The 17217-nt window shown below is 44.5% G+C and overlaps 1 protein-coding gene across 4 annotated transcripts in view; it reads right to left on the bottom strand.

Annotated features, from left to right (window-relative positions):
* Positions 1-6309: 6309 nt before the first annotated feature.
* Positions 6310-17217, bottom strand: part of WWOX (WW domain containing oxidoreductase) — a 952562-nt gene continuing 941654 nt past the window's right edge. For 3 of the 4 annotated variants that reach the window (XM_038538238.1, XM_038538230.1, XM_038538236.1), the window contains one exon: positions 6314-7411. In XM_038538238.1, the coding sequence (XP_038394166.1) occupies positions 7223-7411 (189 nt within the window). In that variant the 3' untranslated portion in view covers positions 6314-7222. Of the gene's footprint in view, positions 7412-17217 lie in introns of all 4 variants that reach the window. The other variant, XM_038538231.1, reaches the window with a different exon arrangement.

The raw sequence follows: 17217 nt of genomic DNA on the forward strand, positions 1-17217 counted from the left end.
CAGGACTTTAACGGGCAGCCCTGAGATGAACACTGCCAAGCACCAGGCAGACAGAGTATCTGGGGGAAAATGAATTGGTCAACAGCAAATGCACCTGGGTGAAAACGCACCTGCTCTTCTTGAAGAAAACTCTTGGCAGAGATTCAAACCAGCCATGTGGGCAGCTCAGAAATGGTTTCTCGCCAGTGGCCTTAAATATTTCCATACTGTTGACTGTGCTTTCTCTTTGGGATCCATGTTAAGAAAATAACTAAAGGACCCCTCCCTGCCCCCAAAGCTTATGCAAATATATTTATATTTTTATTTATGTTAACGAGTATGATAGTAGAGGAAACTTAACTCTCCAATAATAATGAAACAATGATGCAACTATGAAATATCTGAACACAGGGCCATCTTGATAAAAGATGGATCAAGAGTTTATTCAGTTCGAAACATAGAAAACTGTACGGAGAATGATCACAACTATACGATGCTAAAACTTAAGAGATACAAGTAAGTTATAAAATGCATTTTTAAAAAGAGTAAAAAAAATATCAGAATGTTGGGTGATTTTGAGTGGTGGGATTATGGACACATTTGTTCTTCTGATTTTCTCCACAAGTTTACAAGCTGAATACTCATTTTCTTTTCTAATAAAAACAGCAATGAACTTTGTTTAAAAGAAAATTATTCAGGGATGCCTGGGTGGCCCAGCAGTTGAGCGTCTGCCATCTGCCCAGTTCAGGTCGTGATCCTGGGGTCCTGGGATCGAGTCCTGCATCAGGCTCTCAGTGGGGATCATGCCTCTCCCTCTGCCTCTCTCTATGTGTCTCTAATGAATAAATAAATAAAATCTTTAAAAAAAGAAAGTTATTCAGCAATTGTTTCTAAGATCAACCGTATTTAAATACAATGATAGGATGTGCCCCCCTCAACCAATCTCATAAGTCATAATTAAGGATATAGAGAAAGAGTCAAACCATATTCAGGTAGACAACTGATGGAAACCACATTTGTTCTGTTAAGAGGAGTCTAAACAAGTCTGGACGTAGGAGGTAAAACAGGGAGGGGCGAAGTCAGAGGGCCAAGCGAAACCACAAATGCAGAGTGGTTTGGAGACTCATGGGCTCAGCAAGGTGAAATTTTGGGACAACATCACACAGGAAGTGGTGGCCCCAGGACTCAAATGTTCTCCTCCTTGGTGAAAAGGGGACAATGACATTTAATTCAAAAGTCGTGAGATTTAAAAGGACAAAACAGCATTTCTGTTAAGCGTGTTGCACAAAGCATTGGTAAGCACCCAGGAAACGATACTTTATAAAAGTGCATTTTCTCATCTGGGGTGCCCAGCGTCAAATGAGCAATTGTCATGACTCCCGAGTAAAAGGACAACATCAAATAGAATCAGGAGAGCTGGGGGAGACACAGAGCCTCTTTAATCTGAATGAGTGATGGAGATCCTCTATTTGCATATATCTATCTTGAAAATTAAAAGCAGCTTTTATTCTCCCACACTCAAGATGCAGCAGGGCATGGCCTTGTAAACAGATTAGCTTCGAGGAGCGACAATCTTGCTGAGTGGCGTGGCGCATTTCCTAAGAGCAGACAGTCCTTAGCTAGTAGACTACGTACCTAAGCCAGAAAGAACCCGAGAGGCTTGGGTGGGTAGTTCTGCTCTTTACAAGGCAGTCAGATGGGGTTCCTGTGGGGCTACAACTGGTGACCGCCAAGAAGAAGTCAGGGCATTCCCTGATTGAATAGTGTGGTAGCACGGCTGCTTTTTTCTACCCAAGCCCAATGTAGACTCACCTGGAATTTCCACTCTAATTAAAAATTGTGAGCTTGATCCTGTGGGAAAATGAAAGACAAAATGCTTCTGCCTTAAATAAGGAGACTGGCTGCTTAGAGGTATCTTACATAAATAGTAACAGATTGTGACAATGTGAAGTTAAAATACGTAAAAAAACAAAATTAAATGGTAACACCCAATATGGATGAGGTTGTAAAATAACAGAAATTTGTATGTTCTGCTGGCGGTAACCCTTCCAGACAGCACACAGCAACATGCAGCAAGAGCCAAATAAAGAGCTTTTGGGGGATGCCTGGGTGGTTCGGTGGTTGAGCATCTGCCTTCAGCTCAGGGCGTGATCCTGGGGTCCTGGGATCGAGTCCTGCACTGGCCTCCCCATGGGGAGCCTGCTTCTCTCTCTGTCTGTGTCTCTGCCTCTCTCTGTGTCTCTCATGAATGAATGAATGAATGAATGAATAAATAAATAAATAAGCTTTTGGATTCAATAGTTCCATATCTGCAGATGTATGCAGAGGAGTTAAATGAACAGGAGGAAAACGCTGTATGCATAAAGATGCTAATTGAGTCATTAGTTCTAACAGCAAAAACTAGAAATAACATAAATGGACCATCATATGCATTTCCAAATGATGACCCACCAGCAAGCCAATGTAGTCGGCATCCGTTAAAATTACTGAAAACTGAGGAATAAGATAATTTGCGGGAGTTAAAAGGGAAAAGAGGGGCAGGAAACCAAATAGTACGGAGACTTAAAAGGGAATAAAGATGAAACTATCTGTGTTGGAATGGTGGTGGGCTTGGAGCCTTTCTTTCTCTTTTTAAGAATCGCCGTTAGTGTTAGTACCTTTGCTCATTAATGGGCATAATTCAGAGCAGTGTTTTAAGCGACCATGTGCAACATATTCTGTGAGACCTCTTAGTATTCTAAGATGAACTCAACCACACTAGCTTGGATGTGTTGAAAGGCACAAAGAGTTAACATGTGGGGTGGGGGGAGAATCGCTATTTTAGACGTTTTTTCAAGGTGAACTTCTAAACACGGTGACCAGAAGGGGCAGCCAGTGTGCAAGCTGGGCTTTCTGGCCTAGTGCTGACCTTAATGAAAGTAATCAGGCCTCCTTCACTGAAGTTCAAAACAAAACCACCCATAACCCCATTTTAAACAGCAAAACCACAAGCCACAGCATCGGTCTTTGCTGGGGATGCTTCCATTTCTTGTTTCCTGTTGATAGAAGGGTCTCCCTGAATCAGCCATGGAAGTGAAAATTGGCTGCCTTCGGGAGGGAGAGCCACTCAAAAGAAAATGACTACAGAGCACCTGGCTCTCTCTTCCTGTTCTGGGTGGATCCCACGGCACTGCACAATGGTGGAAAACTCTGGACACAGAGTCCGTCAGGAGTTAAGCCCAGGGAGTCAAGGCCGGATGCAGACCTATTTACAACCAGGACAAGAGGAAAGGTTCTGTAGGGGCTGGTACTGGATAAGTGGCAGGTACAGAAATAATTCCCAAGATTTATATTAGGCGCTGGCACCGGGAGGACAGCCAGGTCCCATGCTTGGGTACAAAAGCAAATAATCTTCCTTTGTGAATAATTCACTCATTGTATAAATTCAATGCACATCTACTGCTGATCTATGGGCTACTCATTAAACAGTGGGATGTAGCAGAAGGCGCATGGACCTGGATTCGAATATTAACTCTGCTAGTCACCAGCTTTGAGACTGTCGATTGGTTACTTTGTTTCTGTAAAAAACCTTGGTTCATCATGTGAACATAAAATAAGGAAATGAGTGTGATATGCCTAGACCAGCAACTGGCACACAGTAGATGCTCAATAAACAGTCTGCAATCAGTAGTTGTGATAGCAGTAGAGTAGGATCATGATGATATAATTAAAATATATGTCACCTGTGCATATATTACATAGATACTATGTTACACATGTACAGACATACACACATACACACATACACACACCTGACCAATGGTGAGCCACAGCAACCTTGGACGTAGAATAAGCTTGAGACTCATGGCATCCACTTGCTCGCCTTTTATAATGTGAAGATACCCATAGACCTGAGATATAGCAGGAACAGTGGGTGCTGTGCTGTGTACAACGTTACCCTAAATGTTGGATTTCCACAATGTAGCACTGAGTATATGCTTGTTGAATGAATGATTATATGAAGACTTCATCTATCTGACTTAGAAAGCTCCCTGATTTGGGGGAGTACTTACCTCTCCTTGTCGGGTTCCCCCAAGCCTCTTCTTCCCTCCTGATGCAGGATCCATATGGGAATCAGCACAGTGACCTTAACAGTGCAGGGAGGCGGGCAGCCAGCAGATTCTCCCTTGGTTCTCTCTGATGTTCTGGACAGCCCCTTGGCTGATGATACTCCAATGTCTTCTTTGCACTGCCTTAGCTTCTACCTTCACCAAATGCCTACAGCTTAGCTAGAGTTAGGCCCATAAAGTCACCTCTCTGCTCAGTCTAAAGACCTATTGGAAAGGATGCGTTTAACCTATGAAAGAAATGGTGGCCTTGATGCAGGGAATGCATGCTTTTGACATCAACAGATCCAAGTGTGAATCACAGCTCCATCACTTATGAACTGTGTGGACAACGGCAAATTAAGAGATCTCCCGGCCTCAATTTTTTCCACCCATAAGACAGAATGAGGAGGGCGGTCCTGTAGGGTTATGATCACATTAGAAGTCAGACATGATGTCGCAGTCTGCTGTGCACAGTGTATGGCCCATAGTCCTGCTTGCAATGAAGGGGGTTATTTTCATAAACATAATACCTAATCACCAAGAATCTTTCTTTCCTTCAGTGTTTATTTATTAGTTGCTTACTATGTGGTAGGAATAGTTCAAGGACCCAGTAGTTGACTGTGACCCTGGCTGTGAACAAAATAGACAACTATCGTGAAGCTTATACTATAGGAGTGGGAGAGACAAAATAGTAAACAGGCACACAGTGTGTTTAATAGTGTTAAGTGTCATGGAGAAAACTAAAGGGCAAGAGGTAGACATATGAAATGCCACCATGAATGCAGTGGCCAGAAGTGTCACCTCATCAGAAAGGGGGTAACATTGGAGCAGAAACCAGAATGTGGAATGGGAGGAAGCCATTCGGGTCTCTGGGAGAAAACATTTTGGTGGAGGGAATGGCAAGTATAACGTCTTTGAGTTGGGAATGGGCTTGGCATATTTCAGGAACACAGGAAGGCTACGTGTAGTGAGTGAGGAGAAATTGCTAGAATATGAGATTGGGAGCTATGCGGGAACAAGATTATGAAAGAATTCCTAGGGTGCAGTAAAAAATTTGGACTTTACCCAGTGAGGTGAGAAGTTGTATCAGTTAGCATCCGCTGTGTAACAAGTAATGATGAAATTTTGTGGCTTAACATAACAGAGTTTCATTTTTCACAGTTCTGTGGATCAACTGGGGAGTTTCCTCTCATCTGGGTTAGGTTGGCTGGGCCTGACTAGTCTGGGATGCCCTCACTGACACATCCAGTAGTTAGCTCGATGTCCGTTTGGGTAGTGACCACGTTTCATCATCCAGCAGGCAACCCCAGGCTCACTCACATGATGGCAGTTCCAGAGTCCCAAAAAGTAGCAGGAAAAGTCAAGCCCCGGTGCACAAGCACTTTTCAAATTGGCTAAAGCAAGTCATGTGGCTCGGGCCAGAGCCAGTGTGGGAGGGGACTGCCCAAGGTGTGGGGACCAGGAGGAGAATTATGAGGGTCACTTTGCAAACAGTCAGGAGCTCTAGAGGCTTTGGACCAGAAAAGTGACAGTAGCACGTTCGTACAGATTTTGTAAGGAAGACTCCGGCCAGATGGGAGGAGGTAGCCAGGTTCTGGGGTGCTGGAAAGCACTGGTGTGTGACTACACTGCACCACACGGCCGGGGCGCAGATCCATGACATTGTCTGGCCCAAAACTGCCATTATCAGGAGGATGAACAATCACACACACACACACACACACACACACACACACACACACAATCCTACCACCTGGTATTTCCTGGCATTTCAGCAAAAGCATTCTATCAGGCCAAGGTCGACTTCCTTACATCCCTGATGGAATGGGAAAAGGGGTTAGCTGGAAAGAGACCCCAGTTGCCCCCATTCTGATGCATAGAGAGACTGTCTAGTCTCCAAGAACTTGATAATTACAGGGGGAGAAAACCACTGAGGCCCGTAAGAACCCACTAGAAGTAATAACAAAACCTCTTAAGGTGAAATTAAACGATAGTCATTTTTTTCTCTTTCTCTCTTTCTCTAACAGAAAATATGATGCTGGCATGCTAATCGCGAGAGACAACTTGGCCCACGGACAGCCACAAAGCACAAAAACAAAACAAACTCCGAGAAGAAACAAGAGCGGTGTTTTCCTGGCATCTACAAGAAGCGCTTTATTTTTCCTCTAGATTTCTTTTCTAAAAAAACAAAACAAAACAAAAAACAAAACTGAGACAAACATTTAAAGAGACAGTGCACAACTTCAGGTGATCATATTCAAGCATGTTCTTTTATTAAGCGTTGGACGGGAGGAGAGGAAGTGGAAGCGGAACGCTCGAGCAGGATGACGGGGAGGCACTGAGCCTCCACGGTCGGGATGCTTCTGGAAACTGTAAATGTAGAGTGAACGGAACAACTTTTTATCCTCTGCCCCCCAAATATCCTGTATATGCTCATGGATGCAATGCTTCCTTTCTTGCCTGCCAAGGTATCTAGGGAATGATTTGCAAAATTCGTTTGTTATCCTCTCTGAAGAATTTTTTTTGTGCAGCTTTGGCGAGGGGGTCGGTGGGCCAACCCTCTGGCGACCCACCCGCTCTGTGTATCCCACCCATTTCTAAGTGTCACCTCCCTCTTGGCTGGCTGGATCAGGGGTCTGAGAGCTCTCTCCCCTGGTCACTGCCATGCCCACTCAGACTTGGTCAGGGTGAATGACAGGATGAACACTCGCCTCTTCTTCCCTGCACAGACGAAGGCCAGCTCCTGGCTACAGTGAGGCCACGGCAGGCTGTGCTTGTGGGGGTGGCCGGGGGAGGGGGGGGGACACCTGGCTTTTTGAAACAGTGCTGCAGAATTGCTTGGGCTTCCCCTGTGAGACAAGGAACCTGCACACCACCTAAACAGGCCACCGACAGGAAAGCAAAGAGACTTGCCAGCCTCACCCAGCCCCAGAGAAGAGAGATTGTCCCCTTGGCCCTGCAATTCCCTGCTTCCCGTGGGTACTTGACATTTTTTCACTATGTTGTGACTACTCTTATTTCCTTTGCTCTGGCGGATCTGAGTCGAGGGGGGTGGGGGGGGACAGGGGGACGTGGAAAGCCCCCGGATAAGTGGTTGGCGGGGGGCCAGCGTTGGCAGCGGGGTGGGTGTGCGCGGATGCTCACCGGAGCTCCCCTTAGCCCGACTGGCCGCCAAGCCCTTCCTGGATCAGCCTCTCGCTGAGCGCCCACAGGGCCCGGGCCGTCTCTTCGCTCTGAGCCTCGGCGGACGGCATGCAGCGGCAGCAGTTGTTGAAGTACATCCCTCCCAGGCCCTCAAGCTCCGGAGCCGCAGCACAGTAGACGGTCGTGGCAGCTCCTTGTTGCTGGAAATCAAAGAAAAGAGACCCAAAAACAATTTTTTTTTTTCTTTTTAAAAGAAGTGATGAGCTGACTTCATCCTGTCTGGGGATTAGCAGACCCTGCCCCGCCTGGCCCGGAGACACCTGGATCTCGGCTCGGCAGAGGGTACCGAGCCCAGCAGGTGACCATACAAGGTGTGATGTGACCATCCTGTGAAAGCAAGTTCATCAACTTGGCTGCAACTTTTTACACCTTGTAGAGGTAAAGGCTTTGAAAATAAATACGCAGTATCAGTCACATCAAAAGTCTCTTCTGAGCAAGACGGCATCCTTTTGAACACACAAGAACAAATTCATCCAAACCGCTGACTTCTCAATGCATGATATAATCTGACACCAAGACGTTTCTAGAACCTTCTGTCTGAATTAAACCAACCACTCTGATGATGGCCCATCAGATAGAAAACCCAGAGAGGGACTGGTGCCAGACCTTTCCTTTCTTTTGTTGCCCACAGTGCTGCTAGGGGACGAGTCTGCAGTGCTGTGTGACACTGTGCTGTGTTAAGACACACATATACATGTACTCCATGCCATGTACATACATGCCTCATGCAGACACCGGATACGCGTGTTAATTCATCCAGATCCTGTGCAAACCTGTTTGTAAATGTCGTAGTCACCCTGTATTTGCAATGGGACAGTGACTAAGGGGGTACATTTCCTCCCAGCCCACTTCAAATTGTAAGTTGCAAAGAGTGCGATTGATTACTTTCGATTCACCTTTTGAGTAACAGTTGGTGCTGTGGCTAGGGATGTGTGTGCCGGTGGGGCACCATATCATCCCGCTGACACAATGCTGTCAGGGATGCCGTAAAGAGGGCAAGAAATCACTTTGCTTTGCAAGCCATAATTAAAAATAATAGGCTGGTGTTCATGGGGAGACATGGTAGGCACGCCTCTAATTTAAAACCAATACAGTTTATCTGGCATCTTATGATTATTTATGTGCATCACAGCCCTTGCTGCACCAACTAATTATCAGCTGATAGGGAGGAGGGTGGTGGAAGAGGATGGAAAAGGTAATGGGGATAAGGTCGCCATTAGGGAAGACACGAAGGATATTTGACAGGAAGGGAAATGCATTTCTGTCCCTCACCCAGAGCTTACCATTTCCCTGCCCGTACAAGGCTGACATCGTGCTCAAGCAGAGCTTTGTGGAGAATCATCCCTCTCCCGTCACTTTGGTTTGCGCTAATTGGGATTGCGCTCTAGAACCATTGGGCGCCAAGGTCCTTTTGAGAATCAGGATCTTGAGGTGTTACAATTTTAGGAAAGTACTACAAAGCAGACTTTGGGGTTTCTGCTTGGTTGTTTGTTTTGTGGGGGAGGACTTCAGTGTCAGTTTCTATGGTCATATTTGAAATAGTCTGCAAAGCAAATGGTCCAGCACAGTCAAGCAATAGGATTGTGGGGAGCAGTATGGAGAGTGGGCTGGGATGTCATCAGGCTTGAGAGTTCTGATGATTACTAGCTGTTTGGTGGGTTGGACAAGTCCCATTAGTCCAGAATTTGAACATCTGACATGACTTCGATTTAATTAAATAGTAATTGGGTGTTTTACTTTCCCAACCCTCTCACCATGCCCACTCCCCAAATAGCCAGTTATTTTCTTGGATTCAGCTATTTCTTTCCGAATTGATTTGTGTGGCTCAAGTGTAATGGAAATAAGCTCATGTCATCCAAATTCCCTCTCACTGAATTATCATTCCTAATAACCCTTAGCTTAGCACCTGGCACATTTATTGAAAGAATTTTGAGTGGTTTATCTGACTCCTCTGCATCCCATGTGGGGGAAAAGGGAAGCAAAGTGCCTCTAAAGACAAATTGAAGAACTGAGATGCTCATCCCAGTAACTCAAGCCAAGTATCATCTTGGCCTCGATTCTTAGCAGAGTTCAGGTGGAAATGGTGTTTTGCATAATTTTCTGGATATCTTAGATTTCCATTCTACTTTGTAGCTGCCAAAACCACCAAAGAGTGGTCAGGTGATTTACCATCAGCTCCCAAGTGGTGAGAGAATCCAGTCAGCTCATTCCCAAGTCGAGGCTCCCCACTCCTACTCAAGAGTGCATATAATATCAGCGTTTGCACATCACGACAGTGCTACCAATCCTGAGAGAAGATCAAAGTAGACCATCTGGGAGAGGAAAAAGCAGAATTCTTCCAAGCCCAATGTAATATCTTGCCACTGTGACCTTCTGAAATGATATCACATTGCACTCTCACACTGTTGGAATGGTATTTTTGCAAAGGGATTCGGCGCTGACGTTGATTCAGAATGAGGTTGACGAGGGAGCGGGGGGCACGCGTTTTCCCTCCGTGGAATCTCAAAGCAATCGCTGTTGACCTCATTTCATGTAAACTGACATTTGGCTACCATGCTGAAAACCATAGATTTTAGAATGGCCCAATCTTCTACCAAGAGCTGGCTTTGATTCCTTTGCCACGAGGCTCGGGGTGATGCACAATCTTAATGGCATCATCAGTGGCTCTGGCTTTGTGCAGAACATGGTGCGGTAGGGACCCCTGAAAGCAAAGACCATCTCTACTCCGAAGATGAACTGCATATAGTTGGCAAAGCCACCCCCTGGGTTCTCGCTCCATTCAGCTGGTGCCCTGCTTTCCTTTCCTCTCTTCTTGGACACTTAAGTAGTGCTAGTACCTTTCAGTGCCAAGCCCGCTACCCTTCTGACTTCTCGGGGAATTCTCTTTTTAGTTCTTTTCACCCATGGCAGCCTCTGAGTGACATCTTTATATGATCAGATGTGATGACAGTTTAATAACAAGTTCTAATTTTTGGCTCATCAGCTTTTTGGTCTGCCTATCATCAGAATGAGACAGTCACATTAGAGAAATCTCATTAGTAAATAAGCCGGTACTGCTGATACTAGATAAAACATTTTTAAACTGATAAAAAAAAATTTTTTTAAAGAGCCCTTTAATCATCATCGAATGACTTTCATGCCACTTTTTGGGGCATCAGTACATAATTCAGAAAAGATGAAAGAGCCGTATAAAGGAAATAATGTTAACAACTCTGCTATAAAATATCTGAAGCAACGTCTTGTTGGTTGTCACCACTGCTCTACTGATCCATCGTGATAAAATAATAGCAGCACCTTGACACATAAACACTGGCTGGAGCTGTGGGTTCCCCTAAATGAATTTTTAAGAACAATTTATCGGAAGCCTATAGGTTGCGTGCGGTTGCAAACCCTGGGAACTGGGGTACAGCGGCTCCATCCTGGGGACATGGAATGAGTTAGGGTGTGGATGACACGGGACTGAGATTTTCTGGGAAGCCCAGCAGAATCTTTAATCATGTCTGAATGCCATTTCTGATCTAGTCAAACATTTGCGAGCTGCCAGAGGAGAAGTGTGCCATCAATCTTTATAGTGTATGTAAAATTACTTACGATTCTTTTTTGGGACTAAGTTAAGAGTATCTTGGTAATAAGGGTTCATCATTTTCTTTCAGAAATCATTTGTCAGATTTGCAGTACAATCTGCAACTACAGAAAGGTGGGATTTAAAAAGCAGTTGTTTATTTATAGTTGAGGCCCTGAGATCTAAATTATCCTTCCTTCCAAAACCCTTTGTCGGGATGAAAATGTTAAGTAGCCGCTTTTCATCAACATTTATTTGATAACCGCTGGCCATCAATTTGGAGCCGTCAGCATAGAATACAAATGAATATTGACTCTTTTAAAGGAAAAGGTACAGAGGTTTCTGATAAACAATATATAGTAGAGAAAAAAGCCACCCACATATTGATATTTGTGATGCATTGGTTAGTACTCTAATATAGCTTACATTTTAATAAGGACACATATTACACAATGTTGAGTTTTCAAATTTCTCTATTTTAAAATGCATGCTTACTTAAAAGGAAGACTATCTTCCTGTCTTAACGTAGGTTTCACTATGAGACGTATAAAAATACATAGACACGCTCTCATGGAATATCTATATATTCAATGATTTCGAGAGTAGTAGCTGTTCTAAGATTGCTTTATTATAGACGTATTGATACCAGGACATCGCCTGGCAAATGCTGAATGAATCAGTTCAACAAAAAAGTAGTTGCGTAAAGAAACATGGCAAGGAAGTTAGCCTGAGCGTGGAGCCCCATAGGCAGGGAAGAAGAGCCCTTCTGGAAGTGGGTGGTGACTTCCAGGGACATGGAGGGCAGAAAGGCAACACAGGTGCCTCTTCAAGCCTCCAAGCTTTCCCTGTTACTCCTCTGGGGTCTGTGAGGGAAACAAACACTTGCCCAGTGCAAAACCAGCCACTTGTTGGGTGGCTCCAGAATATGGCAGTGACTTGTGATAGGAGGCGAGGGAGTGAGCGCACGTGTCTTGGTGGAATCAGTGGCTGCCTCCACACCCTGTCTTTCCTTGTCTCTCAGTAACATTCCCAAAAGAAGAGTCTGTAACCACTCTACCGGAAACGGGCAAAACCACTTTACCGGAGAAAAGTTCATCTCCGGATACCTACACATCTGTTCCTCAAAAACAATTACAGTTTAAATCTCCAGCGTGAAAGGCGAACAAAAGCAAACTGCCCCCAAAATATTATCAGTTCCCTACTTACCATCTGAGAACAATCTTGTAAGCCCCCCAACCTGTGCCACGTGTTTCGTTAGTTCATGGAGTAAGGCAGCTTGCCTTCCCCAGGAGCACGACCACAGCCACCAAGTCACCTCCTTCCTCCACTGTGATGCTCGTGTAATCCAATTGACAGTCGTGAAGGAAGTGCTAATCAACTAACACACCAACTTCCACCAAGATTATGTGAGGGGCTAGAAGAGAACAGAGGATCCGAAAGGACGCTGTCCTCCAAATTGTCATGCTTTCCTAGTGAGCGGTTGCCAGTAGGGACTATTCAAGGGGTGACAATGGCTAGCATGTATTGAGAGCTTACAATTCGTCAGGCACCACGCAGAGAGCTTTTATAAGCGTGATAGTCTAACCCCCACCCAGCCCTCCGAGCCAGGGACTATTATCCCCATTTGCCCAGAAGCCCGCTTAGTATCAGAGATTAAAGGCAACTTGTCCAAAGACACACAGATAACCACACAGATCAACCGATTCCAGAATCCAGACCAGCTGCCATGCAAGGCCTCCTTCCCAAACATGGGGCAGAAATGTTTGCGTATTGGCCATTCCCTGCTCTGTGTCTCCCACTCGGCAGAAGCTTCCACATGAGGGCCTCTTTGCCTTTTTCTGGCCACGCCTTGTCTGATGCCCCGACGTGGCATGGAATGAAATGGGTTGTCATGTGTTCACCTGAGAAATGTTAAAAGGGAAGTTTTTCCATTGTTGATTTAGTCAGTGAACTAAATTGAAGTTATATCCATTTGGATTAACAAAATTGAAGACTCGGCACTACTGCAGAAGATGTAGGAGCAAATGGCCCTTAACAAAAAGGTCACCTGATTCCAAAAGCCACCTCCATGTGACAGATTTGCCCAGCTAAGGAACCTCCTCTTGGATCATAGGCTTTTTGGGGGGGGCCATTAACTGAACCACATCAAAACCAGTGAAACCTAAGCAAATCTCCATCTTATAAATTCACATACATGTCAGATGACTGTGGCCTTTTGGAGGAGAATACCTGACACGTTCTATCAGGGGTGCAGAAGAAACCCTGGTCCCCATTCCCCACCCTCTTAATTAGCTCCCAACAAATGTATTCCTACAAATTTGTGACAATTGACTCCCACAAAGGCTTCAAACCATAAGGGCTTGGATACATGCAGATACTTCCTGTTGGCATCAAAACAGAACTTTTGTTTTCACAGCCTTTGGGAGTTTTGCTAACTCACAGGCTGTTCTTAACATTTATTACAGAAGGGAAATACTACTCCATTTCTCAAAGCGAAAACAGCGAAGAAGATGAGGAATGTAGATATTTGCTTTTAACTGTGGAGGCTTTAAAAAGGGCGAGAGAGCGTTCCAGAACATCCATTTAGATCACATTCAGATTTTCAGCCTGACAGAAGAGAACCCACTCTAACGTAATAGACAGTGGGTTAGGATAGTCTCCTCTTGCCACAAGGAAACAGTTTTTGTTCTATTTGTTTTGCTAAAACAGGTTCTCGAGTGCAGAAAACCTCAGAGGTTCTTTTTGGTTGACTTGTCTCTCCTACAGTAGGTGAAAGAGGGTCCTTCCCCTGGTGACTCGGGGACCATGCTACAAGGGGGCTTGATGGCGGTGGCTCTAGGGGAGGAAAGGGCTAGGCCAGATCATTACCATAAATGCAGCTGGTCCCAGCACAGGCCAAGCTGGAAATTGCATTTTTTGAGTGAAGTGTCAGAAGAAGAACAAATGTGGTACAGATTTTGAGTAACAGCCACGTGTTCACAGGCCTCCATTCGGAGAGTCTCCAAAGTGCCACGGAGCCTTTCTTGACTGCAGTTCAGGTATTTTGAATATTATATCTCCAAATCCGAGTCAGACTACAAGGACCACAGCATTTCCCTTGACAAAAGACATGAATTTCTAGAAAGTTCATTATGGAGTTTTAAGAGAATGACTTGGAGACCAGGGCAGAATGAGATGCAAAGTCAGGACAGGACGAGCACTGCCGTTATTCCTCTGAGAAATATTTGCAGGATCAAGCTTAGAGACTTGTAGGTTCAAGATGGAAACCTGCAAAGGACTTCTTTTTTCTTTTCTTTTCTTTTCTTCTTTTCTTTTTTTTTTTTTTTTTTAAGACAGAAGAATATATTTGTCTTCACTAGCCTTAAATTTTGGGAAGGAAAAGGCAGCCAATCCCAACCATCCAAAGAGGCCCAAAGCCATGTTTATCCTGGGAAGGCTGGGCATGGGAGGATTTTCACTTAGGCTATCAGCAGGATTTAAGGGCGCACTGACCTTGGTAGGCTTTCAGGACCTGTGTTTTCAATTCAATGAACTGTTCTGAACTTTCCCTTGAAATAAATGAGGCCCTTTTCATACCTCTTCTATGTTCCAGAATCTCTGCCATAAATGTTCCAAGGGCTCCGTGACAGATTTATCTCTGGTCTCAAGAGTGGAGGAGCAATACTTAGAATGATTTCATCTTTCTGAGACCTGTTGTTCTCTGAAACTGTAGACCTGCTTTGGGCGGGGGTGGGGACAGGGGCGTGGGTGTGCTCTGCACAGGGAAAGGAAGAGGAACGGCTCAGGAACAATCAGGAACAATCCGGGTGGGCAATACTGCTCCTGCTTATTCCTTATGCCCCCTTCCATTTGTGCTCGCCAAAAACACTCTCAAGCTGATTGGGCCTGAGAGATGGTCTCCTTAAAAACAAGACAGGATGCCACTGACTGTGTCATAGCCATCAAGTCCCTGGACATTCCCTGCCAGTGCCGCCTGGAATACTCACATTGCTCAAAGTACAGTTTCCTTCCAAATGGGGAGTTCTCTTGCTGGGATGGAAGATTGCATTGGGGGGTATCCACTCTTCCACGGGTTAGTTTGAAACCACTAAGCAGAAAAGCCATAGAAATTTGCCACCAAAATTGGCACCATCCAATGGGACAGATCTGCATGGGACAGATCTGATGGCTGGTTCCTGAAATTCTCCAACTGGGCTGCCTCGATGCTAGTGCTGAGAGACTACTGGGTGTTTTTAAGAGATAAAAGAAGATATTCAGCGTGTGTTAATTTGAGACATTTTACATTTTTACTCTACTTCTTTATCCTCAGTTATAGCTAGCTCTGTATACTGTATATAAGTGTATGCCTCCGTATTTGCCATGTATACTGAAATAAACCTTTGAAATAATTGCCGGGCGGAATTAATGGGTTCTGTTCCAATATAATGGTGCAAAGAATATGTTCACAGTACAGGTGAAACAAAAAGCTCCCCCCTTCCTTTCTGCTGCATGGAATCACTCCAACGAGTCGGCCTGCCACGTTGGCTCTTTTAGACAACCAAGAGCTGACTGTTTTTGTGAGCAAGCCAGATTTCAGGGCAAACCCCAAACAAGCTGTTTGTTTAGATTTTAAGGTTGACAGTTCATTTACACCTAGGTCACATAAATATTCTACAACGTAGTACTGAAAGGCATGGGTGTGCGGGGTGGGGGTGGGGGGAGAGGATAAAACCCACAGAGTCTTCTGATGGGGCCACATCACAGCAAGAAATTAACTCTTAACTCTGTCTTCCAGAAACGAATGAAAAAAAAAAAATGGACTTTGCGATAATTCAGATCTCACAGGCAGGCACCCATGCCTGGCCCCGCTGTTTGCATTAGGTTTGTGCGTTTTCATAGCGAGCTCTCTGCAACAGATCATTTCTCAGGCTCAAAGACGCTGGCCTTGTTAATATTTCATTTAGAACATACTGTGGAGAGCGTCTCATTTATATTACTTCCATAATTAATGGTGATAGCTTAGGCACTGCCTTTACACAGAGAGATCTCGTCACAGTGGTCGATGGGTAATGAGAAACAATAGATATTTCATTCACCAGCAGCTTGTTGCTAGTTAGTAGGAAATGATCGTGTGTGCTGTTGCTTTAATTGCCAGGGTAAATAATTCTGCCTCGGTGTTAGTGAACATTTTAAAGCACTCGATGCAAATAGACTAGAAGCAAAACAAACAAAAAAAAATTACCTTGATTATACAACACCTTAGCATAGAAAGTTACAAAGGTATGTCTTTTTTTAAAAATTGTATTCTATCATGCAAATATTATCTAAATATGCATGTGCTGACTACTCATCTACTGTATTTTAGGAAATACAATTAGGCTGCCTTTCTCTTCTCCTATGTAGACTGTAAATAACTGTAGATCTTTCTCTTGTTTCTCTATGTAAATATATGTAAATACTAACAAGCTCTGCATGCTGATATTCTAGGCAATTTCAGGTACTTTTATAATCTGAAGGCATGTACTCGAACTGGTTTGTTAAAAGAAAAACAAAACTCTCTCAAACTCTTTAAAGCTGAATAGAAATTAAAGATTTCTTCCTAGATGGTTGTGGTTTCTTTTGTTTGCTTTCTCATCCCTAAACAGTGCTCCGCTCAGGTTCCCTCACTTCCTCCCAGGGAGGAGACACGTGGGCATGGGCCTGGGTCGGAAACAATGTGGAACTCCTTGGCTTACATTTCTGCCCATTTTCCTTGGGTTTCCTAAATAACTTCTTAGAATCCTAAGATGGGCGTTTTTGGATTTTTCTAGCAAAAGAATCTGGAGTGAAAAAGAAGAATCATATTTATTGTTCCCCTACTACGTGCCAAGCACACTGCTAGGTGTTTTACATCCCCAAACCCTATGAAAGGATCCTGTCATTACCATTTCAAAGATGCGAAAACTGAGTCACAGCAAGATTAACACATGCCCAAAGTGGCAAAACTATTAAATGCCTCCCAAGCCCTGATTCTTTCCTGTATGCCAGGGGTCAGTAAGTAAACTTGGTCTGCAAAGGGTCCGACAGAAAATCTCTTAGGCTCTTAGGCTCTCTTCGGCTCTGTGGGCCATACAGTCTCTGTCACAACAACTCAAATCTGCCGTTGTTGTCATGGAACCAGCCATAGACAGCATGTCTACCAGTGAATGTGGCCGTGTTCCAATAAAACTTTATTTACAAAAGCAAGCCGAGGGCCAGATTTGGTCTACTGGCCTCAGTTTGCCAATCTCTGCTCTACACCCTGCCAAAACTCAGTTGCTCTTCAACAGAACATTAACATTTCCTTTCCCTTTCGAGTGTATTTATGTGTTTGATGGGCTGGGGAAACCATTTGATCAACTGAAAAGTCTCCATTTCTTCCCTGCA

Source organism: Canis lupus, chromosome 5 (assembly GCF_011100685.1).
Source record: "Canis lupus familiaris isolate Mischka breed German Shepherd chromosome 5, alternate assembly UU_Cfam_GSD_1.0, whole genome shotgun sequence".
NCBI lineage: Eukaryota > Metazoa > Chordata > Mammalia > Carnivora > Canidae > Canis > Canis lupus.